This window comes from Theropithecus gelada, chromosome 1 (assembly GCF_003255815.1).
Source record: "Theropithecus gelada isolate Dixy chromosome 1, Tgel_1.0, whole genome shotgun sequence".
NCBI lineage: Eukaryota > Metazoa > Chordata > Mammalia > Primates > Cercopithecidae > Theropithecus > Theropithecus gelada.
In genome coordinates this window covers 82,194,081-82,221,840 of record NC_037668.1, presented here as the reverse complement: position 1 = coordinate 82,221,840, position 27,760 = coordinate 82,194,081, and the positions used below count along the sequence as shown (strand labels likewise).

Here is a 27,760-nt window from a genome sequence, read left to right as displayed (position 1 = left end):
GACCTACATCATTCTTTATTTGCTAAACTCTCTGAGCAGGCAGCAGTAATAAATCAATTAATGACTCCGATGAATCGTTTAATGGCTGACAAAATAACACTAAAGCCAACAGCTTGCATCTCTCCAGCAGTACCGAAGGACGCTGGTTGACTCAGGGTGGGGGACGAAACAGAGACTGTTAGCTAAATTAGCGCAGTTAGCGTATGCTTTAAAGGCTTAGACGGCATCTGCTCAGCACCGAGCCTGCGTGGCAACTGTGCGCTGGGACGGCTGTGCAGACCACGGTGGTCCACTGCTCACTGCCTTCCCTTCTGGCCCGAGGAGCTCAAGGACTCCCGGCTGTTCATTTACACGGAGGAGGAGGTGTTGGGTTTGAATTATGTGCCCCTTCCCTGGCATTGGGGGACCTGGGTGAACTTGTCAGACTGTGTCCTGTCACAGCAGAGGAGGAGGTGAGGGAAAGTGACTTGGTCCCCACTAAATTTGATGCTTACTGAGGAGAGTGTGGGCTCCCATCCTTGAAAGATGTTCTGAGGGCCCTGCCTTTAATGATGTATTTTAAACTTAAAAAAATAAATAAATAAAGTTTCTAGAAGCGGGTGGTTTTCTGTTCTCTGCACACCTCGGTCCTGGCAGGATTAAGTTGTCATTGGAACTGAGCGTGTGCGCGGGTCCACGCCAGGGAATTTTCCACTTTGCAGAAGCAACTGCCAGTGTTCTTGTTAAGGAGCTGCCACTGGCCTACTATGACATGTTTGTGGTTGTAAGTAGCTCCTTTAAGACAGTGGGAAATGTGTGTGTGCGTGTGTGTGTGTGTTTTGCTAATGGTGTAAACCAGGGCCTGAAGCTCATTTCTCTCTAAGAAGAAAATCAACGTTGTACAAATACTGAGCTGTTGATCCACTCCGCAGTGTTCATCTGGGGGGGACCTCTAGCCCTTAATCTTCCTTGTCTTGCATGCACACGCCTGGGACCTGCGCCCTGTGCCATGTGGCCCAGCTGGGAGGTATCTGCCTGTGGAGGAGAGTGTGCTGGCTGGGATCCACTCTCTCTCCAGGTACTAATTATTAAATACATGGGACTTCACCTCTTACCAAACAGTGACCTTTGATCCAGTCCCCAGAAGAAGCCGGGTGCTTCCTGGGATGAATGGGCAGGGCCGGGCAGTATGGTAGCCTCAGACTTCTCAGCCCAGGGAATTCACTTCCTCCTTTTTTGGGGGAAATGTTCTTACTGTGGTACCTTTCTTTCATTTTTAAAAAAAGAAATAGTATTTTCCTAAGGTGGCCACTAAGAAGAGAGAGGCCCCTTCTCAGAAGAGCGGCTTTTCTGTCCATCAGAAGGCCTAGTCTTTCCACAGCTTTCAGCCCCTTTTCGTCTCCCCCTCCCCAGCCTGCTGTGGTCAGGGAATCTTAGGACGTCAGCATATGGTCCTTTGCCTGGAGCTGTCTCTGGCTCTGGGCTGCTGGTTGCTGAACCCTCACCTTGGCTGAGCCTGGCTGGGCACCTTACCTAAGGGTCATATTTAAGTTTCCCATGCCCCCCACAGAGGGTAGGGGGCTCCCTCCCTTAGCAAATGATGAGGGGCACAGAAGGTAAAGTGAGGTGTCTGAGGACTCAACCCCTGGTGAATGGAAGAACTGGGCCCTGACCTGTTTGCAGGTGACCACTTTTAAGTGTCGATTCTGAAACTTGGATCAGAGAAGCTGAGGTATGGCCAAGAGCTGGGGCTGTGGTATTAGCAGATCTGGGCTTAACTTCTGGTTCTGCCCATTTCCGGCCATGTGACCTTGGACAAGTCCCTTTGCTCCTCAGAGCCTCTGTGTTCTGGTAGTGACTGCGGATTGTTGGGAGGATGGAGGGAGAGAGACTGGATGAGCCATACCATGAGCTGGGTCACAAGGGACCGCCTAGGGACAGTGAGCCTTCTCTGACTAGGTGGCTGGCCCCTCTCCTGTGGGGGAGCCCCCCTATCCTGGGGGAGGGAAAGTGAACAAGCCCCACGCCCACCCCCTATCCTGGAGATGGTGCAGGGGGCAGGTGGCGTCCTGGAGGGATTTGCTCTTTAAGGAGAGGCTGTCAGGAGGCCCTGTGCCCGGGGAGGGTTAAAATGACAGCATAATCTCTCACCCCTGTATCACCTCCTGCATCCTCGAGTCCTGCCGTTCTTTAAGGCCCCAGCTCAAGTACCATCTCTTCCACAAAGCCTCCCTGATCCCCTTAATCCCCGCTCACAGTGCCTGCCCAGAGCACCTTCCCTGTCCCTCAGTTCTCTGTCACCACAACTCCTTGCATCCTCCTGACCTGCGGGGCAGACCCGCGCCCTGTCATCTGCTCTGGTGAGCACAGCGCAGTCTGGGTGGCCCCAGAAGCGAGTGTTTGCTGATGCATCCGGTGTGTAAAAAGCACTTGTAACCTTTTTACAGCTCCCCCCAGCCCCCACCTGTTTCTCCTCCTCCCAGGGTAATTGGCCAGTTAGATTCAACAGACTCTTCAATGGGATCTTGCATTCCTTGATACACATGTGCATACACACACACACACACACACACACACGCACACAATGGGATCTTGCATTCCTTGATACACATGTGCATGCACACACACACACACACACACACAGCCACCCACCCACCCCAACTCATTGAAGTATTCGTCAGAAAGAGCAGAGCTAGGTCCGGCTACTTGGGGAAGCACAAAACATATAATAGACAGTCTCAAACACAGGAATGGATTGTGCTTCTCTTGTGTTTAATGAAGTGCCAGCTATTTCATAAGAGTCAAAGCACACAGAACTTTTCCTGGGAACTACAGGGGTGGGCAGTATATGACTGTGGTGTTTTTTTTTTTTTTTTTTTGAGATGGAGTCTTGCTCTGTCGCCCAGGCTGGAGTGCAATGGCTGGATCTTGGCTCACTGCAAGCTCCGTCTCCTGGATTCATGCCATTCTCCTGCCTCAGCCTCCTGAGTAGCTGGGACTATAGGCGCCCACCACCACACCCAGCTAATTTTTTTTTTTTTTTGTATTTTTAGTAGAGACGGGGTTTCACGTGTTAACCAGGATGGTCTCAATCTCCTGACCTCATGATCTGCCTGCCTCAGCCTCCCAATGTGGACTGTGGTTTTGTTTTTTGAACCCAAGATGCAAGGTGGAGGCACAGAGGGACTAACGTTAGAGCCACTTAGCTGCCTGACCTTGAAATAGTGCACCTCTCTGTGCCTCAGTTTCCTTACCAGGAAAACAAATTACATCTTGCCAGCGATGTTGGGGAATAAATACTACCCCCCCCACCCCCGCTGATTTATAGGATCAAAATGAAAAGGCAGTTGCTTCTCCAGCCCTTCTTGCATTCCAGGGTCGTACCCAGGTGGCAGATGTGAGCTGGGACTTAGTAAAAGAAGCTCAGGTATCAGGACCACCCTCATCTGGGTCTGATGGCAGGTTGAGGCTTTTGTTGTCTATATGTGGCCCTTTTCAGGTTGCTTGCTGAAGAGCTCGTTTGACATCCACAGTGTCACTGGAGCAGTGGACCCCAGCTGCCTTGTGTGGAGGCCAGGGACAGAAAGGCCTGATCAGATCACACAGTAGGTGGTTTGCAGCCACAGCTGGAATCCTGATCCTGGGACCCTCAGTCCAGGGCTCTTCTGTCTTAATAATCCCCAGGCCCAGGCGGTGGTGGGTCCTATGGCAATCCCTTTTTAATATGGTTTGTGCCATGTCTCAACTGGGAGTGACCCCAAATTATCACAGCCCGCCCCCTCCTGAGGTAGCCAAGAGGCTTTTTGTAGCTCGGGGCATCTGCTGTTGGACCCAGGGCCATCCATTGGTGCCAGGAGGCACGTCCATCCCTCCTCCCACACCGTGGCCCCCTGACTATTTGAAGGCAGGGATCCTGTGTCATGCCTGTGTGTCATCCAAACCTATTTTTAACGTCAGCTGGTTCTGCCTCTTCACGTAGCAACAGCTCTGTTTTCTCCAAGCTGCACAATTAGAGCCCCTGTTCTCCAAAACTGATTCGGTTCTGTGGTCTGCATATGAAACCAGGAATCCTCTTCCTGTCCCCTTCCCTTCTTTGAACCCCAATTCTGTCCATCTTGGCCTTTCCATCTGGATGATGACATTCCCCCAGTCGCTTCCATTCCTGATTTGTGTCGTTAGTTTGTTGATGCTGCTGAAATTCCCTCTGGGAAACCTGGCGCCAGAGGGACCCAGGTTACTCCATAGTTTGCGCAGAAGCCCCTGTCTTGCTGAAACCAGTGCCAGCCTCCCTCCCTCCCTCCCTCCCTCCCCAGGCCACCAGACAGGCGTCACTTGGAGGCTTCCTGTGTCACTTGCTCTCTGCATGTAGTCATCACAGGAGTGCCCCAAGCTCCCCTAAGTGACCTCCATTTCCCAGCTTTGAGCACATGGCTCCACCCCCAGCACATGCCTCCCACCCCCTGGTGTTTTGGGCCCTGGGCCACACAGCCTGTGTTGAGTTTCAGTCTAGGAAGTCATCTGCACATGCAGTTCTGCATGTGGCCCCCAAGCTGCTGCACGCCAAGGCCTGAGTATTAGGGTGGGGCAAGGAGGGGAGGGGATTTGCAGAACAAAGTACCATTTTGCAGCCTTGTAAATCAGTCAGGAGGGGTTGGCCGACCTGGCAGGAGTCCCACATTTCCCCCTGAGCATTTGTTTTTATTCAGTTTTCCAGGAGCTTCGTGTGCCTAGAACTAATTTTAAAGAGAGGGTTGGAGGGGGGATCCCAGGCTAGTTTGTAAGTGAGGATAGCTGGGGTTCTTGAAATGAGGCCAGAAGATAGTATCTTGCAGGGAATGCCCCTGGACCATTGCTTCTTGAAGGAAAAGCATGAACACTGTTGCTTACTATGAGATACTTCTCTCTGTAGGTGGGATGAGAGGCCACTGGGAGTGTGGGGACTTGTCAGGTCCACTTGCTCCTGTAGTTTGGGGTACTCTGGTGGTATTGGGATTTGTTGAGCGAGCGTGAGTGTGCCTGGCTCAGGGTGAGGTGGGACAGTAGAAGTCCCCCACCATTGCCCAGAGCAGAAAGTTCTATTCCTTAGCCTGGTTTCCAAGGCACTTTCTCTTGGAAGCACCTTTCTGAGGCCGTAGGTCGGCCCCAGGTTTGAATCCTGCTTCTCTGCCCTGGAGGGTAGAGGGGGAATATCCATCTCCTGGGGTGAGACTGGTGTTGAGGTTTTCAGGTGTCCTTATGGAGTGGGATTGCGGGGCTGGTGCTAAGGTTTTCAGGTGTCCTTTTGGAGTGGGATTGCGGGGGATCTCTAGTTGCAGTGGCATGTGTCTGTCCCGTTGGAGCGTGGATGGGGTGGAGGCAGGGGCAGTGTCTGAGCCCCATGGCTATGTACCCGTGATCAGTCCTCTTCGCAAGTCTCCCTGACTGGGAATGGCGAACTTCAGGCAGTGCTCTGGGAAAGCACCTCGGAATTTTCAAGTTGACTATAGGTTTAGAGGCAGCAGGTGGCTGGAATGGGCCGCATCACCCTGTTTAAGGCCTGTTTTCTGTTTAGAAAAGAATTTTACATTAGCTTTATTTGTTGTTGTTGTTGTTGTTGTTGCTGTTTTTTAAAGTGGGAGTTACCAAACTGCATGGGTTGTTTGAGTTGGCTTTCTCGAGTCCAAAAAGTGGATAAGCGTTGGTGAGGAAGGCCTGGGCGATTGGAACCCAAATGTCAGTCACTGTTATCTGTGACTCAGGTAACAGGTCTCTGGGTAGTTTTTAATCTTTGATCACAAAATGGCCTATAATGAACAGAGAAGAGTTAAAACCCAGGTCCCCTGGAAAGAGGATTGCTGTCCTGTTCATGTAAGAGCTGCTGTTTCCAGTCCTAGCTCCCCTAGGTGTGTAGACTTAGCTGGGGAGAGCAGCTTGGAAAAAGAGCCTTAATGGTCATCTCCTTTAACCCCATCATTGGATACATGGGGAAACTGAGTCCCAGAAGGAGAAAGGGCCCTGTCCATGGGCTCCCAGCTAGAAGATCTCTAGCTTCTAATCCAATGTTCTTTTCTTTCTTCTTCCACGGGGACTTCTAGCCCGTGCACCCACCACAGCCCTGGCATGCTGCAGACCTTGGTGAATGACGAGGGTTTTCAGGGGTTTTGGTTTTGTGTTGTTAGAGAAAACTCGTGAGATGCTTTGCTTAGTGCCTTAGTGGAGCTCCAGCTCAAAGTTGGAAACCATCAGGAGAGGTCGGTTCCTGCAGTCTGGAAAGGCCTGGCTCCGGACGGTCAGCTTTGAGCAGGTCTTTGAATAATACACGTAGTAATCATGATCGGTCCACGACACTCCAGCCTGGGGACCAGGTCTCTAATTATAATAATAATAATTTTTAAGTTTTTTTTTTTTTTTTTCCCCAGTTATAACTTACCCTTATTCTAGATCCTGCCAATACACCTGCTGTATGCCTCACTTTGTGCTGGGTCTCAGAGACAGGAGAAACAGGCCCTGCGGCCGTTGAGCTGCAGGAGCGTTGGTACAGGGATTCAGTGTAATGTTCATAAATATGGTTGGGTTGAGGGTACCTTGGTTTAGATTTTGTGAGCAAGTTATTTCTGAGCCTTTCCCAACCTCTGAACTCTTTTGTTGCCCTATACCACTGGTTGCTGCTTTTCGTTTTCTTCTTCGTACTTTTCTGTCCTTTTTTTGTTATGAGCACGTTTGCTTCATAATCAAAGGGGAACAGCAATAACTATCAAAATTCAAGGCACAAATTTAAGCACTGCAGGACGACTTAATTTTGCTACTGGAGAAGCTTTAAATGATAAAGGCGTCTCCTCAGCTTCCTGCCCCTTAGTCACTGCTAACATGGTCTTGGTTTTTTGTCCTTCTTCATTGGAGAATAGCAAAACTCCGTCTTCCACCCCACATTTCAGAGAATTACACTGTGCATTTACTAGAACCATGGTGACCCTGGCCATTGCATTCAAAGAACCGTGGACTACCCACTACCTCCAGTTCCTAGAACCATTGACTCACTCCTGATCTCATAGGAAAATGATATCTTAGAGCGAAGGAGCCTCATAAATAAGGCAACAAAGCACTCGCAGGTTCAAGTTTTCATTTAAAAATTTTTTGTAGGCCAGACACGATGGTTCGCACTTGTAATGCCAGCACTTTTAGGGGCTGAGGTGGCAGGATTGCTTGAGGGCAGGAGTTCAAGACCAGCCTGGGCAACATAGTGAGACCCCCATCTCTACAAAAAATTTTAAAAATTAGCTGGGTATGGTGGTGTGCACATGTATTCCCAGCTACCTGAGAGGCTGAGGCAGGAGGATCCCTTGAGTCTAGGAGTTTGGGGCCATAGTAAGCCGTGATCGGGCCACTGCACTCCAGCCTGGGGACCAGGTCTCTAATTATAATAATAATAATTTTTAGGTTTTTTTTTTTTTAATTATAACTTACGCTTATTCTAGATTCTCAATATGTAATAAGTCAAATACCCAAATAGCAAAGGACATGAATGATTTGCCATAAAATTAGATCTACAAGTGGCCAATGCAAACCATTTCAAAAGGTAATGACCTAAGAGGTAACTCCGAATACCAAATACCAAAGGGATACTAACTGGCAGATTAGCAGACACTGAGGTTTAATGCCTGTTATTTCATTGGTTAATAGGCTGGGTGTGGTGGCTCATGCCTGTAATTTCAGCACTTTGGGAAGCTGAGGTGGGAGGATCACGTGAGATCAGCCTGGGCAACATAGTAAGACCCCGTCTCTAAAAACAAACAAAATAAACTGGTTAAATAATGGTACATAAGAAGAATGAAATTGTTAAAGGTAACACCAGTCTCTGAAAGAACCTGAAGAAAATGTAGATGGGTGTTTACCTCCCCCCATTTTTAAAACAAGTTTTTTGCTCTTGCTGCTGAGGAGTGATTGTTGGCTGTTATCACAAAAAGTTGCCATTTTCACAGAACCACTGACCACAGAGAAACAATAATGCAGCCAACAGTAATGCGGCTAATGGATAAGCTGGCGATTCCCACAAGACCCCATCTCAGATAGTGCCAGGCAGGGGTGAGGCAGGGGCAAGGCAGGGGCCTGTGACCTCAGACCTCGGTAATGGGGAGATCTGCAATCCTAATTTCTGGAGATGCTTGAAACTTACAAACACATTATAGGATGGTTGGCAGGATAGCTTTTGCAGAGAGGGCTGTTTTTCTGTAAGCAGAATCATTTTGAAAAGTAATATGCAGCTTGCCCATTCTCTTCACCTGGATCTGCTCAACACCCACTGTATGCCCTGTACTTCTTTGTTTCTAGATTCACAGAGCTGTCTCAGCTTACGAAACACAGCCCATTCTGTTATTTTATCCCCCACAGTCCTGGTGAGGAGGTGGGACAACAGCTATCGTATTTTTTACAGGAAGCAAATTCAGAAAGTTCAAGTGGCTTGCCCACAGTCATCCCACTTACTAGTAGAGGTGACAGTGCTGAAAACCAGGTGCATTTGTTCCCAGGTCTGTTTGTTCATTTTGTTGCATGCAATGTGTTAGTGGGATTTGCACATTACGTCATTTCCTTCCATCAGAGTTGGAAGTTAGAGGTTCTGGTTCTTTTTTTTTTTTTTTTTTTTTTTTTTTTGAGATGGGGAGTTTTGCTCTTGTCATCCAGCTTGGAGTACAGTGGCACAATCTTGACTCACTGTAACCTCTGCCTCCTGAGTTCAAGCGAATTCTCCTGCCTCAGGCTCCGAAGTAGCTGGGATTGCAGGCGCCCACCACCACGTCCAGCTGATTTTTGTATTTTTAGTAGAAACGGGGCTTCGCCATTTTGGCCAGACTGGTCTCAAACTCCTGACCTCAGGTGATCTGCCCACCTTGGCCTGCCAAAGTGCTGGAATTACAGGCGTGAGCCACCACACCTGGCGTCTGGTTCCTATTTTACCACTGATGAAAGGAAAGAGAGTAGCTTCTTGAAGGTGGTGATGGGAGGCTGTGTTTCTAAGAGGAAAAGAGGCATTCTGTTTCCTACCCCAAGGGGCTCATTCCTCTTCCAGAGAATCAGTCAAAACCCTGGGCGATGATAGATGACCAAGTTTCACTTTCTCGGTCATGGTGGGGTTTGGGGACCACCAAGGTTGAAGGTAGGCTTCCTGTAGGAGGAGCCCCTGGAGGCTTAGAATCAGTGGGAAGGAGCAGGGCCCAGTTCCAGGTAGGACTGTCAGACCTGCGACTTCCTCAGAGCTGGAGCCCAGATGCCTCAGCCTCACCCCCGCCTGTGTGAGCACGGGGCCAGGCACAGACAGGCACAGATGTGCCGACCACCTTGAATAGATAGTACACAGATCCTTTGGAAGGAGGCCAGGCTAGGGAGAGCAATGTCTGCTCACCCCTGGGAGGCATTTGTTGTGGCAGATATACCAGGCAAATGCCAGAATAGCGGTGTTTAAAGAGAAAAGGAATGACGGTCCCCCCACCTCATGAGGCCCTTCTCTCTCATGAGGCACCTAGGACCCTGCGGGGCCAAGAACACGCTCTGCCCTCCGTCACCCTCTCCAGTAGTGTTTCCCGGTTGGTCTGTTCACTTATTCATTGAGTCATGGATATTTATTGATCTTTTGCTTTATATGACATGCCAGCCATTTGCAGAGGGCACAGAAATTTATAAATCACTCCCCTGCCAAGAGCTTCTCAAGAGTAGGTGGGCAGACACGGCCCAGGGCCATGTAATGCCAGGAGCAGCCACTGCACGTTGGCCATGCACCCCTGCTCTGCACCGCAGGAAGTACCTTTGGCACTTTGTCTCAGGCTGTCCTTGCAGCCTCTCTGAATGGTGGACATTGCTCCCCCATTTATTATTATTATTATTATTATTATTGTTAGAGATAGGGCTGAACCTTTTGGGCTCAAGCAATCCTCCTACCTCAACCTCCCGAGTAACTGGGACTAAAGGCGTGTGCCACTGTGCCCAGCTAATTTTTTATTTTTTGTAGAGACACGGTCTCCTGATGTTGCCCAGGCTGGTCTCGAACTCCTGGGCTGAAGCGATTCTCCTGCCTCAACCTCCCAAAGTGCTGGGATTTTAGGTGTGAGCCACCACGCCCGGCCCTCCCGTTTTAGAGATGAGGAAAAAGAGCCTCGGAATTGGTTGCTTCCTCAGTGGGGGCCGCACCTGGGAATTGAGTCCAGGTCTGAGTGTATAAGCCCTACTTGCTTCCTGTCAGTGGGAACATGACACTTCCCTGGGATGCTAGGAGGGATTTAAGTAGAAAGTGGCCTGTGAGGAAGGTCCACAGGGAATGCGGGCAGATGGGGAGAGCCAAGGCCAGGGGTCAGAACTCTGTGTCTCTGGTTGGGGGTTTGGCCACTAACCCTCTACCTTGTTGTCTCCACAGAGTGCAGCAGCTGCCCCGAGCCCCGTGCTTGGCAACATTCCCCCCAACGATGGGATGCCGGGAGGCCCCATCCCGCCAGGTTTCTTTCAGGTATGTGCGGGGCCCGTGGGTCTCGTGCTCCACCTTGTATTCCAGGCCAAGGCCCTGGGCAGGTGGGAGGGTGGGAGAGAAGTAAGTAGCTCAGTTTGCCATGGTCTAAATACAGTTGCTTTATGCTGGTTCAAATCCTTCCCTTCCCATCCCTTTCACCAGTCCTTCTAAAAGCTGAGAGGGAGAAAAAGATGGGAAAGCAGACACCTCCTGCATTGCCTGCACTTCTGCTGGAGTTTGCTTTCTTCGTGCCAGCTTCGTAGGCGCGACACAGTCTGCCCCTGGCCAGGGAGGCGGTGGGGGCTGCTTCCAGGCCACTGTGGAGCTTTCTTTTAACAAAAGGCTTTAAAAAATATCAGTAAATCATTCTTTGTTTCTGTTTTGTTGCTGCTGCTGTTGTCATCGTTTACTTTGCCTGTCCAAACTACAAACCTTAGGCGTAATCTAAAAAAAACACAAAAACCCACCATCCTGGCAGGTCTCAGAATCCTTTCCCTCTGGTTAACCACTTGATTTTTTCCGAGTGTGATCACAGACAGCATCCCACAAGCATCTGTGCCCGTGCTCTGCCCGCCACAGGCAGGAACAGATCCCACGTGGGTCGAGAGCCTGGCCTTCTCCAAGAGACACCTTGTTCGGCTTTTTCTGGGGTGTGTGAAATTGGGCTTTCTGTTTTGCCAGGTTGGGCGCGGCTGCCACCCTCTCTGTACCACCTCCTCCATCTCTACCTTCTCCCCGGCGGTTCATGTGATTTAAGCCAACTTGAGACTGGGAAATGCCATGTTAGGGAGGTATAGCGTGCAGGGCTGTAAGGAACTTTTATGATGACACTCACGATCATAACATCTCTCATTCTTTCAAGCCTGTCGGCAGCTGAGTTTGAGAATCCGCCCGAGTTCCCCACACCTTTTGAAAGATTGGCACTCCCAGATAAGAACATGGAAAGAGCTGTTACGTGGAAAGGGAGGCAGAAATTTCTTCTGTGCAGCCCTAGAATTCACAACTAGGACCAGTGAGGCAAAGTCCAAAGACACTTTTGCTTGGTGTAGGCCAGAATTTAGCACCTGGGCTCACCCCACATCAAGGCGGGGGGCTCTCTGGCCCTAGATGCGTCTGAGCAAAGACTGACAGACATCTCTTAGGAATGTTAAAGGGGTTTCCCTCTGGGAGAGAGATGACCTGGAAGATGATTCTACTTGGCAAGGTTTTGTATTTGGGTTGGTGTTAACTCCCGAGAGAAGAGGGCTGGGACATGCTGCTCACCAGCTGAGAAGGACGGCAGTGAAATTCAGGTGTTCCGCAAAAACAGAAGTGGCAGGTCACGTGATGGTGGTAGGAGGAGAGAAAGGGACGCAGGATGGCCATCAGGAGCATTGGACAGGAGCCACACGTGGATCTGTATGCATTCCCAGAACACTGCCGAAACTGGGGCCTTGTCCAAGGGGTGGAGATGAGCGTAGCCCCAGAAATAGGTATGTGAGCTCCAGGTTGGGACTGGACCAGGCATTGCCAGGGTCTCAGCTTGGGGCAAGGCTGCGACATATTGAAGATGGGTTGAGAGTTAGACCTTAAAATGCTGGAAACCCATGGGCCCAAGAAAGGCAGGAGCCAGTGGGGCTGCTGTCCTTCTCCCAGGGAGGAAATCCAAGGGGCCAGTGTGTGAGAGGCTCATACTCACCAAGGCAGGCATCTTCTTGGCCACTGCAGATGGCACCCCACACCCATCAGTGGGCCTTTTCCCACTGGCATTCTGTCCAGTTGGGAATTCTTTCTAGGCTCAACATGCCATGGATGCTCTTGATGCAGTGCGGGTGTGGCTTCCCTGTCTGGTAGACCCACCCAGGTACTGTGCTTCATCTGTGTGCATCCTGATTGAGGCTGCTTGCTGGCATCTGGGTATCCGGTGCAGATTAGACCACTGTGGTAGAAAGAGGTAGACAATACCCAGTTGTATGTTTTAAAAATAGGCCATTGACTTCTATTTTGGCCTGACTCTAGGACAAGGCTCAGGTCTGCCTGATATGTGGGCAGCTCCCAACTTCCTGCTTTGGTATAATCATCCATGGCTAAGGCCTAATTCCAGACATACTTCTTGGGCCCTCCCCTGTGACGTTTGGGTTGTGTGGTCAGAAAGCCAAGACTGATTCCTGTCCTTATTTAGCCATTACTAGCCACCATCAAACAGAGGTAACTTTTGGACCTTCTTGACTTGAGGTCACCTCTGTTTCCCAGGCACGGCATGCCATCAAGAGCTGACAGGGTCATCCAGCAGACAGCAGAGAACAATGGCTTGGCCTCTCTGCTTCCTGGGTGACGTTGGTGACTCCTTTCTCTCACTTCCTGGCATCACTTCCGCATCAGTCACTTGCAGGGGGGTGGGCTAGGCCAGGTACCTGGCCTGGTCCTTCCCAGCCATGATGCTGAACCGCTCAGGCTGGGGTCACTGCCAAGGGGAAAGGGTATCTCTCTGGAAGGAGGTACTGGCTGCCCATTTCCGGAGTAGGCCTGCTTACAACAGGAGTATTAGCTATTGATTGCCGGCCCCGCGCCTCACTGGTATTGCAGGCGGCCACTCTGATATTAGAAGGGGAAATAGAGATGGTATCAAGGATTTTATCTGCTACCAACAATTGCACTCCTTCCCCTGCTTGGCCAAGGCCTGGGTAGGAAACTCTGCCGCGGGATGGCTTTGCACCAGGGAGTCGGCTTGGGATGGCTGAGCCAGCTATGGCCAGACCCTGGCCTAGGGTGGCCAGCCCAGTTTTCAGGTCAGGACTTCACCCCTAGCTGGTCCTAAATGTAGAAGCCCCAGGCCTCCAGGCTGGGTGGGAGGGAGCAGCCGCCCACCTCCATCCCGGTCCCTCAGTAAGCAACACGGGGCCTTGCTTCTGCAGGCCTCTGACTGCCAGGCTTCAGCTCCTGGGGTCAGAAGTTTTGGCCATCCACACATGAGGGTCTGCCATCAGCTTTCTCTTCTTCCACGTCCAGGTTTCCAAGGCAGGCAGTACCTCTCCGGTCCCGTGGCATGAGATGTCTCTGGTAGCAGGTTAAGGTCTGGCAGGGAGGTGCCTTGGAAATTGACCTGACCACACCTCACTGTTGGGGAATAGTGTGGGTTTCTTGGGATGTTGGTAGAATTTAGCAACGGCATTCTACTTCTGAGTTCCTTTAAAAAAAAAAAAAAAAAAGACTGCCCTAATATTGGCATCCCCAGCACCTGGCATATATTAAGGACGCAGTAAATGTTTGAACTGAGTTTATTTGTATTGCTCACGTTACAGAACGGGAGCCCAGGCAGCCCCAAAGCACCAGATCCAACATTCTGATCAGGGAGGGCCTAACAGGAAGCTGGCTTGGGAGTTCAGGAGTGGTGTTCTGGTGTTTTGCAGCAGGGAAGGACAAAGAGGACTTGGCCGCATACTTGCTGAGTGACCTTGGGCAAGTTGCTCCCCATCTCTGGACCCTAGTTTTCTCACCAGTAGATGGAGCAGGCTGGACCAGGTGGTCTCTGAGGGCCCTTCCAACTTTGATTTTCTGCTTTGGATCCAGATGGATTTTACATAATCAAACATTGGCGTTTTTTTTGTTGTTTTTTTTTTTTTTTCCACGCAGCTTAGCTTGGTTGGGCTGCACATCTGGCAAACCCAGCTTAGCTTTGGCCAGTCTCACTGATCTGGGTGGGTCCCCTCGTTCCTTGGTCCTTAAGGGGGGCACTGTCCAGTAAGAATTTCTAAGTTCCTTGGCCCTAAGGTGGTCCTAAGGAGGGCACTGTCCAGTAAGGATTTCTAAGTCCAAAACGGGACTCATAAGAGGGCAGGGGTCATGGAGAACTGAGCATTGGGTACAGGCTGTTTTTCTTCTTGTTTTGTTTTAAAATTCCAATAATTGTTTTCAGTTACATAGTGTTTTTAAACATGCAACTTACTTTCATTTTCATCAGTGTTTCTGCAGAGAAGGCATGCAGATTGGAAAAGTGAGACTCAGAAAGGTGAATGACTTGCCTGAAGTTAACCGGGGGCTGTAATCAGAGTCTAAACCCAGATTTCCTGGTTCCTCATGGGGTGCTCTTCCACAAACACTCCAAAGTCCAAATGTAGATACACATCTGATTGGACGGTGGAAGCAGGGAGAGTAGAGAATTAGAGAAAAGGTGGGAGAGACCAAAAGGAGATAGACAAACTATAACTCTTATCTAAAGAAGTAGCAAATAAGTTTCCATTCAAATGCCAGCTCTGCTTGATGTGTGGTGGCTGCTCAGAACACCGTGAGAATGATTCTGAAGCTGTTTGTCAACAGATAGTGACTGGCAATGTCTACCATGAACGTGAATGTGTCAGTGGTGGTACACGTCCTATTTGCCATCCATGATCTAGTCCAAGCTTCTCATTTGTAGATGGGGAAATGAAATCACAGATGGAGAAAGGACTGTGGTTATGACTGTCATTGGCCATCTCTGATATGCAAGGCATGGGGCTTGGTTCCAGGCTCGAACTGAATCAACCATAGTCTGCCCACAGGAGCAGCCAGCCTAGCAGAGAGACTGACAGGTAATCCATGCCCTGTGGCAGGACAGAGGACAGGCCTGCCTGCCTGCCAAGCTGAGAAATCAGGAGGGCATTCCTGGAGGCAGTGCAGCCCTGGCCGAGATGGTGTCTGGAATGAGGTGGTTGACAGGCACTCAGCGGGAGATGAGGCTGGAGAGGTTGCCGGGCAGTTGTTGAAGGACCTTGTTGAGTGTGGGCTTGATCCAGTGGGCAGTGGGACACCAGGGCAGCACTCTGGGCTGGATAATGTCTTGGCCAGATCTGTGTTCCAAAACAGTTACTCTGCAATTGTTCCAGTGGCTTCATGGAGACAGGGACTTGGGCACTGTGGCCGGTGCTCAGGAAGTAGCTGACCACCTTTTTTTTTTTTTGGAGACAGAGTCTCACTGTGTCACCCAGGCTGGAGGGCAGTGGCAATCTTGGCTCACTGCAACCTCCGCCTCCCGGGTTCAAGTGATTCTCTGCCTCAGCCTCCTGAGTAGCTGGGATTACAGGTGCTCGCCACCAGGCCTGGCTGATTTTTGTATTTTTAGTAGAGATGGGGTTTCACCATGTTGGCCAGGCCAGTCTCAAACTCCTGACCTCAAGTGATCCGCCGACCTCAGCCTCCTCAGGCTAGGATTACAGGCCTGAGCCACCATGCCCAACAGGAAGTAGCTGACCATCTTGATGATGGATGCTGCGTGACAGGGACCCAGCAGAGGTCACAGGGTTAAAGACTGCCTTCTCTGGAAAAGTCCTGGAGGAGGGGTCCCAGCTCCTGTTGCCAAAAGCTTAGCTCATCATGCTTTGAACATCTAGATACTTGCCACCTTGGTGAAGGATAGTAGGGACTTGCCACCTTGGTGAAGGATAGTAGGGAGTATTTGACACATCCCTTTCTGTTGAGTCCTCATTCCTGCCAGCCAGGCCCACCAGCCTTAGAAAGATGTTGAGGTTCCTAGAGAACCCTTCCTATTAGTTTTGGGGAGAGGACAAGGAAGAGCAAATACTGTGTGTAGCCCAAGAGCCAGAGATATGACCCAGACAGTAAGAGGGGAGAGAAATATGCATGACCCAAAATCTTTCCTCATCTCCTGCAGAAGTAGCTGGGGTTTCTCTGGGAGAAGGGCAGCCTCCTGAGGGCTCTGATGACTGTCTAGAGAACCTGCCGTGTACTCAGACATTCCCCTGTGAGCCCTCAGCCCCAGATCCCAAGTCCTTCAGAGAAGAGAAAAGGGAAGCCAATTTGAATCATTGCATGGAAGACATTTCTGTTATCTGCCAAATTAATGATGAAGTGGTGAGCTGCTTGACAGTGGTGGTAACTAAGCAGTGGCAGGATGCCAGTGGAGAGCCTTGGGCACTGTGAGCTGTGGGGTGGGTGATGTGTTCACAGGGAGGGTCAGAGCCCAGTAAATGAGAACATACCTCTGGCAGCAACTGGGGCAGTTCCCAAAAGCTGAGCCAAATGCTGTCCATTTCCTGCCCTGCTCTCCAGCGGGAAGCAGGAGCCAGCAGAGGGAGTGGACATTCCTCCTGCCAGAAAGTTGCTGCGGCAGGAAAGGCCTCTCTGTGCTGACGAGGACAAGTTTTGTGACAAGTGGAGACTTGGGAAGAATTAAACCACCTTGTTTGCTTTTGGTTTCCAAAGCCTGTTACTAGTGGAAGCTTGGTTGCGAGGTGCCGGGGTCCCTACCCATCTGACAGATGGTGAAGTGAAGGCAGGGCAAGGGGAAGGAGCTAAGCCTGGATCATGTGAGACCTGGACAGGCTTGCTTGGTCGTCCCTTAGCCCCTCGGTCAGACATGGTGTGTAAGGGCAGGGACCTGTCAGCCACCCAAGAGGTAGCCACGGACCCTGCCCTCAAGGGGCTCGTAGTCTGGTGGAGGGGGCAGGCAGTGACTGTGTGCCACGCTGGAGAAGTTGACAGGAAGAATACTGTCGGGGCCAGGCGCAGGGCACAGCCAGTATGGCTTGTCTGGGGAAGCCTCTCCGAGGGGCTGACATTTGGACTGAGGAGGAGGAGGCAGTTGGCAGTGAATAGGGGTGGGGGAGTGTGCCAGGCGAGAGGGAGCCTGTGCCAAGATGTGATGTGATGGGGCAAGTTTGGGGCAGGGGCCTGGATGGCAGGCTGGTGTGTGGAGATGGAGCCAGGAATAGACACAGGAAGGACTTAAAGTTGGGGAGAGCCATGGAAGGTTCCTAACAAGGGGAGCAACGCAATCCCAGGAAGAGGCTCCATGGCCTGGAGGGGCTGGGCCCTTGGCCGGCTGGCCAGTGTGGAGTCCAGCTGCAGTCCCCTCTGGAGGTGGCTGTGACCCGAGCAGGAGTGGTGGCTGGGTGAGACTGAAGGCAGCTTCCTTGCCTGTGGCTGGTGGCCTCTAGTGGATGTTGGAACCTAAAGGAGACCCAGCTTGCTGCCCGCATAGGTCAAGGGCAGGAGGCAGGTGTAGCGGTGAGAGGCCGAGGCTGGTGCTTGCTCTCTCAGCAGACCCCTTACCTGGGGCTGCCCAGCCTAGCCCTCCCCACCCATCCCAGATAGTGCTCTCAGGCCTGAGAGTAGAACTGTCTGACATCCTCTTATGTTAATAGTTGCTGGTGGAAGCACTCTCCAAGTTAGAAAAGCTGTCCCCTGCTGTGATTTCATTTGACTCTATGAGATAGTCCTGAGAACCATAGCATTCCCACCGTATAGATGAGAAACTGAGGCTCAAATTGGCCAGTTGCTCAGGAAGACAGGCCTGGATGGGGCTGTGGGATCCGCAGCTTCTTGATAACTGCCTGTCTGTGGGGGAATAAAACCCCCTCCCCATTCTGGGCCTCCCCTGGCCCTGTCTGCTTCCCTGCAGGTGGGGGAGTCTGTCTTATAGATGTGGCCTCCTACTGGGGAGGAGGACGGAGGTGCTGTGTCAGGGGTGGTTGTGTTCGCTCCTCCAGGGGACAGAAGCACCACCCCCTCCCGCTCCTCCGCCATGCTGTCCGCCTCCAGACTGACAGAAGGCAGGGTCACCCCTGCTGAGAAGGATTAGAGAGGAGGCGGGGCGCCCCAACTGCTGGGCTCCAGGCCACAGTTGGAGGTGGGGAACCACTGCTCTTCCCCACCCCCAGGCCCCACCTGTTCCAAACTGGCTTGGCTCTGGGAGCAGCAGCCCCTCCTCTGGTTACTGTGATGAAGCCCATTGCAGGCTCTTAAGTCTGAAGCCCCCTGTCCTGGGAGTGGGACACTCTGGTTGGAGTCCAGCCCTGTTGCCAAATCCCTGTGTGTCTTCAGGGAGCCAGCCTTCCCTCTCTTGGCCTTAGCTTGCTCCTCTGTCCAGTGGGGGGGTGCTGGCCACTCTGAAGCACATGGGTCTGGGCTGGTCCTGCCCTCCACAATCTCCTGGCCAGTGAAAAGAGGCCTGGGGCAGAGGAGAGGGAAGAAAGCCTTTTTTTGCTTGCCAACACCTCCCCTGCAAAGGTCAGGCTGTGCTCCCCTCCCTGCCCGGCAGCCAGCCTGGTGCCTAACGTCTGCCCAGCGGCAGATGACCGGCACTGGGGCTCCTAGCAACAGTGGACAAAAGGTTACTCCTGACGTGCCAGGCTGCCTCAGCGGCGGCTGGCTCAGCCCGGTCGCCCTCCCTCTTAAATAGGAAAAAAGTTGTGGCCCTGACTTGTGTGCGTGCCTGTGTGCACGCATGCCTGTGTGCACGCATGTGGACATGTTTGTGTCTGCACACTCGAGCCGCCTCTCCCTCCCCCTGTGAAAAACGTGAACTCCACATGTAGTGCCGTAACTCTCACTGATGAAATGGAAAGTTGAACATAAATCAATGTCTGCCGCCCAGTTAGCTATGCATCAGCAGGCAGCGCCTGGGAGATTTGCTCGGTAACAAAGCACCCAGCGGCTGCTTGGGCCTCGACTGCCCCCTAATGCAGAGCCAGCCCCTTGCCACAGAGCCCCGCTGGGCTACACACCACCTCCTCCTGGCCTCCCAAGCCCGGGATGGGACTCTCACTCCCTTCTTTAACCTTTTGAGGCAGGGAATGGGGAAGGAGTCTCTGACCTCTTGGATTTGGGAGGCCTGGGCTCTGTTCTTGCTGCGGCTCCTGGCCGAACCCTCAGTCGGGCTGTAAACTGACTCCCGACTCTGGCTTCTGTGGATCTGATACTGGAAGGATGGGTGTCAGTAGCTGCCTTCACCTCATGCTTATTAAGAGCTTGGGCTGGTTTATCCTTTCTCCTTTGGACCTGAGTTTTTACTTTGCATTTTCTTAGAGTGGAGTGATTTTTCCCTGTGCCTGGAAGCTGCTCTGCCGCAGGTTGGCAGCTCTCCCAGCACGGTGCCGTGGCTGCTTCCCCTGCCCCCACGAGGTCCTTCTGCCCCTCACAGGGGGACGGGAGTGGAGACTCCTGCGGGGCTGGAGAGTACTTTTGTTTTGTCTCTTCATAGCTGACTGAGGGGTGGACTCTCTTTTTGCTCCTGTCCCCACCTACCTTCTCAGCAAATTGTACTGAGGTTTTTCTCAGTAAAAAAAAAGGTCAAATTCCTTAGTCCTTGTAGCAGAAGAGGTTTGAGGAAGATAATTCCAGCAGAATCCTGTAATAACACGCCTCGGCATGACATGGATCAGGATAGACCCCCTGAGTAAGCTCATGCCACTGTGGGAGGAACCTGCCCTTCAAGGGAGTCTGGGCTGGGCTCTGGGCCCAGGCACTGCCCTGGGGGTCAGAGGCCGTTCCAGCATCTTGCTCAGTGTGAGGCACTGTTCTGAGTGCAGGGACCCACAGTATGGGGTCAAGTTCATGTCCTGTTTCTGCCTAAGTTAACTCCCAGGCAGCCTCTGCCTGAAACATTCCCTCTCCGAAAGACGGCCTTAGAATCCATGAAGCTCCTGGGCCAGGCCTGCCTGTGATCCTCTAAACGTTTCTCTCAGAGAAGCCCCATCTCAGGCCAGGCATGGTGGCTCATGCCTGTAATCCCAGCCCTTTGGGAGGCCGATGTGGGCGGATCACCTGATGCCGAGAGTTCGAGACCAGCCTGACTAACATAGTGAAACCTCGTCTGTAATGAAAATAGAAAAATTAGCCAGGCATAGTGGCACACGACTGTAATCCCAGCTACTCGGGAGGCTGAGGCAGGAGAATCGCTTGAACCCAGGAGGTAGAGGTTGCAGTGAGCCGAGATCACACCACTGTACTCCAGCCTAGATGACAGAGCAAGACTCTGTCTCAAAAAGAAAAGAAAAGAAAAGAGAAAAGAAAAGCCCTATCTCTTGTTTCTTGCTCAGGACCAAAGAGACTGGGGACGTGGTGGGGTAGAGGGGCACACACATAGGGATGGGAGGGCACCCAGCTCGGCGTCAGGAAGGCCACAGAAGGGCTATGAACAGGGTCTTTGGAGCATGATGGCCCTGCACTTGGCTGGCAGTGTGATCCTGGCAATCACACCTCTTCAGGCACTGTTTCCTCAGCTGTGCTGTAGGAACAATCATGCAGCAAATCATACTGTGTCCTTTTTGGAGCTCTGGTGAGGATTGACTATACATATAAAACTGTATTCAGGCCACACGTGGTGGCTCCCACCTGCAAATCCCAGCACTTTAAGAGGCCGAGGCAGGAGGATCGCTTTTGACCAGTTTGAAACCAGCCTGGGCAACATAGACCCTGTCTCTACAAAAGAAAAATTAAAAACTTAGCGAGGCTTGGTTGCATAGACTTGTAGTCCCAGCTACTCTGGAGGCTGAAGTGGGAGGATGGCTTGAGCCCTGGAGATTGATACTGCAGTGAGCCTCGATCACACCACTGCACTCCAATCTGGGCAACAGAGCGAGACCCTGTCTCAAAAGAAACTCAGAAATCTATGTTCACATCAGTAGTGGTTTATTACTGCTGTGGAAAGATGACTGGGCTTCAGGGTCCGTGTTGACCAGCAGCTGAGCCTGGAGCTCCCAGCATGCCAGTCAGCTCATCTGTCCCTTCTGTCTTGGACAGGCCGGTGCTGGGTCCCATCCCTCCTTCACCTTCTGTGAAGGTGGTCCGTCCTTCCTGGCGGCCTCTGGTGTCACGCAGTCTGGGTGGGTACATGGGTTCCCTTTGAGAAAGTCAGTTCACCTCTCCGAACCTCAGTTGCTTCATCTGGTAATTGGGGGCAGTGATAGCCCTGCCCTCTTAGGTCCGCTGCGAGAATGCTGTGAGATGATGTGTGAAGCCTCACCTGGTGTCTGTGCTGGGTTGACTCTCGAGACCTTAGAGTTGTTGTAGGCATGTCTGGGACTGTTCTTTTCTAGAGGCCCAGGTCTTTCAGTTTACCCAAGAGCAAGAGCTGCCTCAGGGTTTCTTCTCTTTCCAGAAGGGAGTCTTAGGGGCATGACACAGCCTTAGTGACACTGATGTGTGGAAGAGGTTCTGGGTATTTTTGAGATCCACTAGCTAAGTGTTTAACCCTCCAGTTTGACCAACATATTTGGCATGCCTAAGCACCAGGCCCTTTTTGACCCTTTAACACGTTACTTCCCTTCATCTTGTCCACCTGATTTACCTCCCTTAGCCCCTGCCACCTTGACTCCTAGTGCCCTGCTCCACTGCCCAGGAGCTGCCCAGGGAGGTCGAGGCTGGGAGGCAGGTGTTGTGTGTCTGGGAGCCTCTCATTCTTTTCCTCCCAGGCTTGGTACCATGAGTTTGATGGAGACCAGCTCTGACCTGGGGAGCTGGGTCTCACCTGTGCGCCTGCGTTCTCTCACTGGTGAATTTCACCTGAGTATCATTTGAGTTTGCGTTCCCCACCTGTAAAACAAAAGCAGCCCTCCCTGGTTCATCAGCTATGCCTTATACCAGCGTAAGGTGTGTGGTCAGAATGAATGGCAGATGGGAAATCCAACAAGTGCTCCTTCCCAGAGGCTGGCATCTGGTCATTCCTTCCGTCAGCACACATTCACAAGCCACGGCTTTCTGCCCAGCCCCACTGGGCTCCCAGGGTTGGGAGGCAGGGCAGCCTCTGACCCCCACGCGGTCATAGTCCACAGGGCAGACCTAGGCTAGGCTAACCAAAGGTGAGCATGTGGCTCATTCTCCTCTGTCAGGTGCTTTTCCTATCAGTGGTGCCCCTTCATTAGAAGAATGAAGTCAGAGCTCTTCGTGGTCTAGCCCTTCTACCCTCGCCCCACTGTTGGACCAGCTATTGTTCCACAGGACAAGCACCAGAGCTGCTGGCTCTCAGACCTGGCCTCTGCCCCTCCATCAGTCTACTGGGGAGTTCTACGGGCTGCAGCCTTCTCCTCTCCCCTTCTTGAAACTTCTTCCCTCTCAGGTCACTTTTATTCAAGAAGACTTCGACAAAGTCTTGCCCTTTCCTTGTCTCAAGGTCAAAAAAAGTTGTGCCCAACATGTGTTAATCTAGTTAAGTTCCTCTTCGCTAGGTTAATTGTAGTAGCCAATACCGAGGAACTTACTCTGGAGTTGTAGAAAAGGTCCAAGAGCTATAGAAACTTCAGTCTGTTTTGGGAAGTAGCTTTACCTTCCTGGACCACAGTGTCCCCACCTGTAAATGCAGCAGTGTTAGAGAGCGTGGATGTGAGAGTCCAGTGATGAGCAGAAGAGACCTGGCCCCTGTCTTCTGGGCCATCAAAGGCTTTGGGGACAAAAGAAATGGGGGACTACTTCTCGGGCCAGATGACTTTGGTAGAGTTTGCTGAAGAGTACCCAGTATCAGGTGGGGTTTCTTTTGTTGAGGGGCATGCTTCCAACCCCAAGAGCAGCTCAGATTAGGACAGCTTACGTGTTGTAGGCAAGAGGGGAAGCTCCCTCGGCTAATAAGCTCCCTGTGTGGGGTAATAAGGAGGGCTGAGCCAAAGAAAGGCGGTTTCTGATGGATTCCACGAGGCAGGGCAGATTCTGAGCCACAGCTTGGTGTAATAACAGCTACTCTTGGTAAGGGCTGAACTAAGTCCTTGACTCCTGATATCTCAGTTAGATAGTTCTTTGTGAGACAGGTAGGGTGACCGCATTTTACAAGGGAGATAAATAAGTTTGAGAGGGAACAATACGCCAGGCTCCAAGCTCCATGAATCTGGGGCTTTTCCAGCAGCACTACAGAGCTGCTTCTCATTTTCCGCCAAGTTTGCCAGGTATTGTTGCACCTGCCCGTGTGACCGTGGGCCTGACCTCCCAAACCTGTGTCTCCCAGAGTCCTGGTTCTTCCCTGCTCCATCCTGTTGCTTCATCTTAACAGAGGAAGGAGGAAGAGGTCTTGGGCCATTCCCCAAGCTTCTCAGGGAAGAAGAGGCATGAAAAACCACCCAGTCGTCCAGGGGGCTGCAGGACTAAAAGGGAAAAAACTTGGCAGACCTTGCTGTTTCATCCTTAGCCCTCTTCTGCTCAGTGGGCAACTGGGGTTGAATTAGGGGCATTCTGGATTTGTGGTTTCTAAGGCCCTGCAGCCCCCCCTTCCTAGTTGGATATGATGAATCATTGCTTTTTGGAACTGTCTGGGGTAAAAGGGCAGGGCAGGAAGGCTGTGTGCACCCGTGTGTCAGGAGAGCTTAAAGTAGAGCAGGAATTCTCTGGGTGGATGAGGCAGTGCCTTTTTAATATGCACCTCACCTTCGCTGTGTTGTCGTGATGAACAGTGGAGCCTGAGCAGTGGCGGAGGCCGGCGGGCAGGAGTGGAATGTGTCTTTGCAGCACTATCCATTTTCAGAGCAAAAGGAAATCTTTTCTGGGGGGAGAGGATCAGTTTGGCAAGGCCACGTTCACCCCATGTTCCAGAGGACTGGAGTGGGTCTGGATTCCGGGCCCATCTCTTCCTCCCCAGGTTTGTCTTTCCTGTACCAGTAGAGGTCGGGCAGAGAGAGGGGTGCTGTCTGGACTCTCCCCTGGGGCACAGGATTCCCAGCTTCTGTGCCAGCATTAAAGAAGGCTGAGAGATGGGCATGGTGGCCCATGCCTGTAGTCCTACCCACTTGGGAGGCTGAGGTGGGAGGATTGCTTGAGCCCAGGAGTTAGAGGCCAGCCTGGACAACATAGCAAGACCCTGTCTCTAATTTTTTTTTTTAAATAGAGCTGGCTGTGCAGGACTGGGATGTGACTTAGGGCAGCAGGTAGGATGGAAGGAATCACTCACAGATGGGGATCTAATAGGTTTCCAACTTGAGAGAGGGTATAGAAACATCTTTGGAAAGGAACAGAATAGGTATGTGATTCCCAAGATACAGATCGCATTGCCATTTCCTTGATCAAGCCCCCAGATGTTAGTATCCTTCCCCTTGGCCTGGTGGTCCCATCCCCACCACCTGGTGCATAAAGTCCTCTAGAACCACACCCAGGCCTGCCTTTGGGCTGCATAAATGCCATCCTCGCGGTCCAGAATCCCCTTCCTTTTCTCTGCCAGGAGACACCTGTTCATTCTGCAAGTCCTGCCTAAATGTGACTGTTCTGTGGTCACTGCTTCCTCCTCCCCAGTGCACTGGTACCTCTGCCTCTGTTAAAGTGTTGCACCCTGGTCTCCCTGGCCAGCCTGGAGCTCTTTAGGGAAGGGCAGAATACTGCTTGTTCACGTGTCTCCAGCATTTAGCTCAGGGTAGTGGGACCTAGTGCCCGGTTAGAGTGACTGCTAGGTAGAGGTGGGCTCTGCCCATGTGTTCTGGATATTGAGCTGTGTTCTTGAAAAGAGTGCCCCGTTGTATGGATACACGTGGACATACACGGAGAATCTCCTGCAGGAAAGCCCTCCTTAAGCATTTAGTGGCTGGAGGCAAAGTCGTGTCTCTCATACCTGTCTGCCCCTTCCCAACCACAGCCATTCGAGGTGGAGCCTTTTCCTGCCTGAGATGACCCCAGAGAATCCAATTCTTTGTGAATTCACACCACAGGAAGGGTCCAAACAGTTTGAACCTGCCAAAAGAACTCAAGACTGGGATTCAAGCTCCCAGAATATTTGTGCTGGCAAACAAGGGAAGGGCTTCTTCCCCAGCATTGTGGCAAGAATGAAATTGGGGAGACCATCAGCAAGGAGGGTTGTGACCAGCTAGCTGGGCGTGAGCACTGGGTTTTGTGTTCTGATGATGCACTGTCACTGTGTTCAGGAGCAGTGGCCAAGAGACCCAGGGCTCATTGATTGGTGAGCATGGAAGGTGTTGGTGTGGCAGCCGAATTCATGTGTGCCGATGCCTGGCCAATGCTCATTCTGTTTGTCCTAAGTGGCATACATCTTGGCTCTGATGATTAATGCCTTAATGTCACTATAGTTCAGTTTTCCCCCTTTGTAAAATGGGGTTAACTTTTGTTTCATTTGCCTTACAAGAGAAATGTGAGGTTAAAATAAAAGTGCAGCACTGTTTTGTTTTTCCTTGAGAATTAAAGAAGACTCCAGTTTTTTCCCTCTTCAGTCTTGAGGACCATCATCCAAATCAGGGGTCTGCAGACTTTTTCTGTGAAGGGACAGCTAGGAAATATTTTAGACTTTGTGGGCCATCAGGTCTTTGTAAGCAGCCGTGGACAGAACATGAGTGAGGGTGGCTGTGTTCCAACAAAACTGTATTTGCACTGTGTTCCAATAAAACTTTATTTACATTGTATTCTAATTGAACTTAATTTCCAAGAACAGGTAGCAGGCTAGTTTGGCTCTTGAGCTGACTGTAGCTCAGCCTCGTGGCTGTGCTCTTGGGGTCTTTGTGCTGCAGCCAAGACCAGCCTTCGCCCTGGTATGCAGCTTGGTGTGAGGGACCCAGCCTAGACTTTGGAAGCAGGTTGGACCTGGAACCAGTCCAGTGAGCTCACATCTCTGAGGCTCAGTCTTCCTATCTATCATGGCAGTCGCAGTCCAGGCGCTGAAGAAAGGCGCTGGCGAGCAGTGTGTGGAGGAGCTACGCATTAGGTTTTGGACACTGCCTATACTTTCTTTTTTTTTTTTGAGACAGAGTCTGGCTCTGTCACCCAGGCTGGAGTGCAGTGGCCGGATCTCAGCTCACTGCAAGCTCCGCCTCTCGGGTTTACGCCATTCTCCTGCCTCAGCCTCCCGAGTAGCTGGGACTATAGGCGCTCGCCACCACGCCCAGCTAGTTTTTTGTATTTTTTAGTAGAGACAGGGTTTCACCGTGTTAGCCAGGATGGTCTCGATCTCCTGACCTCATGATCCACCCGTCTCGGCCTCCCAAAGTGCTGGGATTACAGGCTTGAGCCACCGCGCCCGGCCAAGACACTGCCTATACTTTTCATTTGCCATGTTTCCTCCCTTTGTTTGGGAAACCATCACTTGCTGATTCTTTTCCTCCAGGAGGCAAGTGAGCTTCATGCCTGGTGAGCAGAGCCTTCACTGAGCAGCCCCTGTTCATGCCTCAGCAGGGCTGTCCAGGGAAGCCAGATTCCTAATGGTGCAAACCCTGCACCCTCGCTGTCTGCCCAGTGCTGCCCTGGCTCCTTGGAGAGACTGCTGGGAGGAAGGGAGGTCAGCTGGGGCCTTTGCTCACATGGAAATCGATGAACCATTTGCTCACCTTTGCAAGGAATGGAACCTTGGTGGCTGTACGGATCCCTGGTATTTATGCAGAAGTGACTATAAAGGGAAGATGCAGTACATTCCTGCTTTCTCTAATTAGTAACTTCCCCACTGTCGCAGGAAGATGGTCCACACCATTGCCAGACCTCTAAACCCAGCCCCCTCCTTGTCCTCTCCCCACAGAGGGCCATTGATTGTCATGGGCTCTTCTGCTGAGTAGCCAGGAGCTCCACCTGACTGTAAGCTCTCGGAGACCATGCAGAAGCCGGGGCAGCTGTGTGGCCCAGCTCAGCCCCCTGAGGACCCACCTACTGTGCATGTGCCAGGCCCACACTGGGTGTGCAGGCGGGCAACTTAGTCGCCTTCTGCCCTCAAGTTGGTGTCTCAGCCCCAGCTCTGGCCTGTAAACACACACACTCATACACACCCTACACGCACACACACCCTTCACACACACACACCCCTCTCCAAGCCATGCCAGGTTCATTCCCATGGGTTGAAACGAGGAAATAAGTTTTCCTCCAAAGAGCTGCACGTAAAATTGACTTACTTTCCCTTCCTTCCCTTGTCTGGTGGTCAGCTTCCCTCTCCTCGGGGGCTGTGGGTGTGGCAGACCATGGTGACAGATTCCGGATGTCCGTGGCACCTGAGCACACCTTGGCCTTCTCCCCAGACTGAGCTTACGGCATTTTCTGTAGTATTTGTGACCAAGGAGCAAATTGGATTGTCTGTCAAGTGCCTTTTGCTGTGTGTAATTATTGTAATTTTATATTCACTCAATTAAAGTGACACACCTAACAGGCAGATTACACAGGCCACCAGTACCGCAGGTCCTCTGTGTCCCGCTGCTGTTCGAGAAAACCCACTCCTTCAGCCTCTGCAGACCAGTGGCCAGTGTCCTAGGAGTCAGGAGGGACGAGGATGTGTGGAGTGTTTTATCTCTTAACAACCTAAAACCTCAAGTCCCCTTTCCCCAGCAGCCATCTGTGAAGACAAAAGGCAGATTTGGCCGGGTGGTAATGGCTTCTGTCTGGGTAGCTGTCAGCAGTTTACAGAGAACTCTCATAGCTTTCGTGACCCGTGAGAGAATCATAGCCTATGCTCCCCACCTCGCTTTAGGGATGTGCTGCCCAAGACCCAGGGCAACAAGGCTAGGACTCCAGCCCCAATGCTTTTTGGGTTTTTGGGACCAGTGCCCTCGGTACAGGTCACAGCCTGTCCTCACATATGCCCCTCCCAGGCAGGCTCTGAACCCAGAGAGCCAGGACTTTAGTCTCAGCTTTGTTTCTTTGCAAGCTCATGATTTCTAGACA

The 27,760-nt window shown here is 51.7% G+C and overlaps 1 protein-coding gene across 8 annotated transcripts in view; it reads left to right on the top strand.

The window, feature by feature from the left end:
* Positions 1–27,760, top strand: part of SSBP3 (single stranded DNA binding protein 3) — a 180,317-nt gene that overhangs the window by 115,370 nt on the left and 37,187 nt on the right. For 6 of the 8 annotated variants that reach the window (XM_025377322.1, XM_025377162.1, XM_025377387.1 and 3 more), the window contains exon 5: positions 10,361–10,450. The exons of the other annotated variants lie outside the window; for them this stretch is intronic. In XM_025377322.1, coding sequence (XP_025233107.1) covers positions 10,361–10,450 — 90 coding nt within the window. The remainder of the gene's footprint in view (positions 1–10,360; positions 10,451–27,760) is intronic. 8 annotated transcript variants of the gene reach the window in all.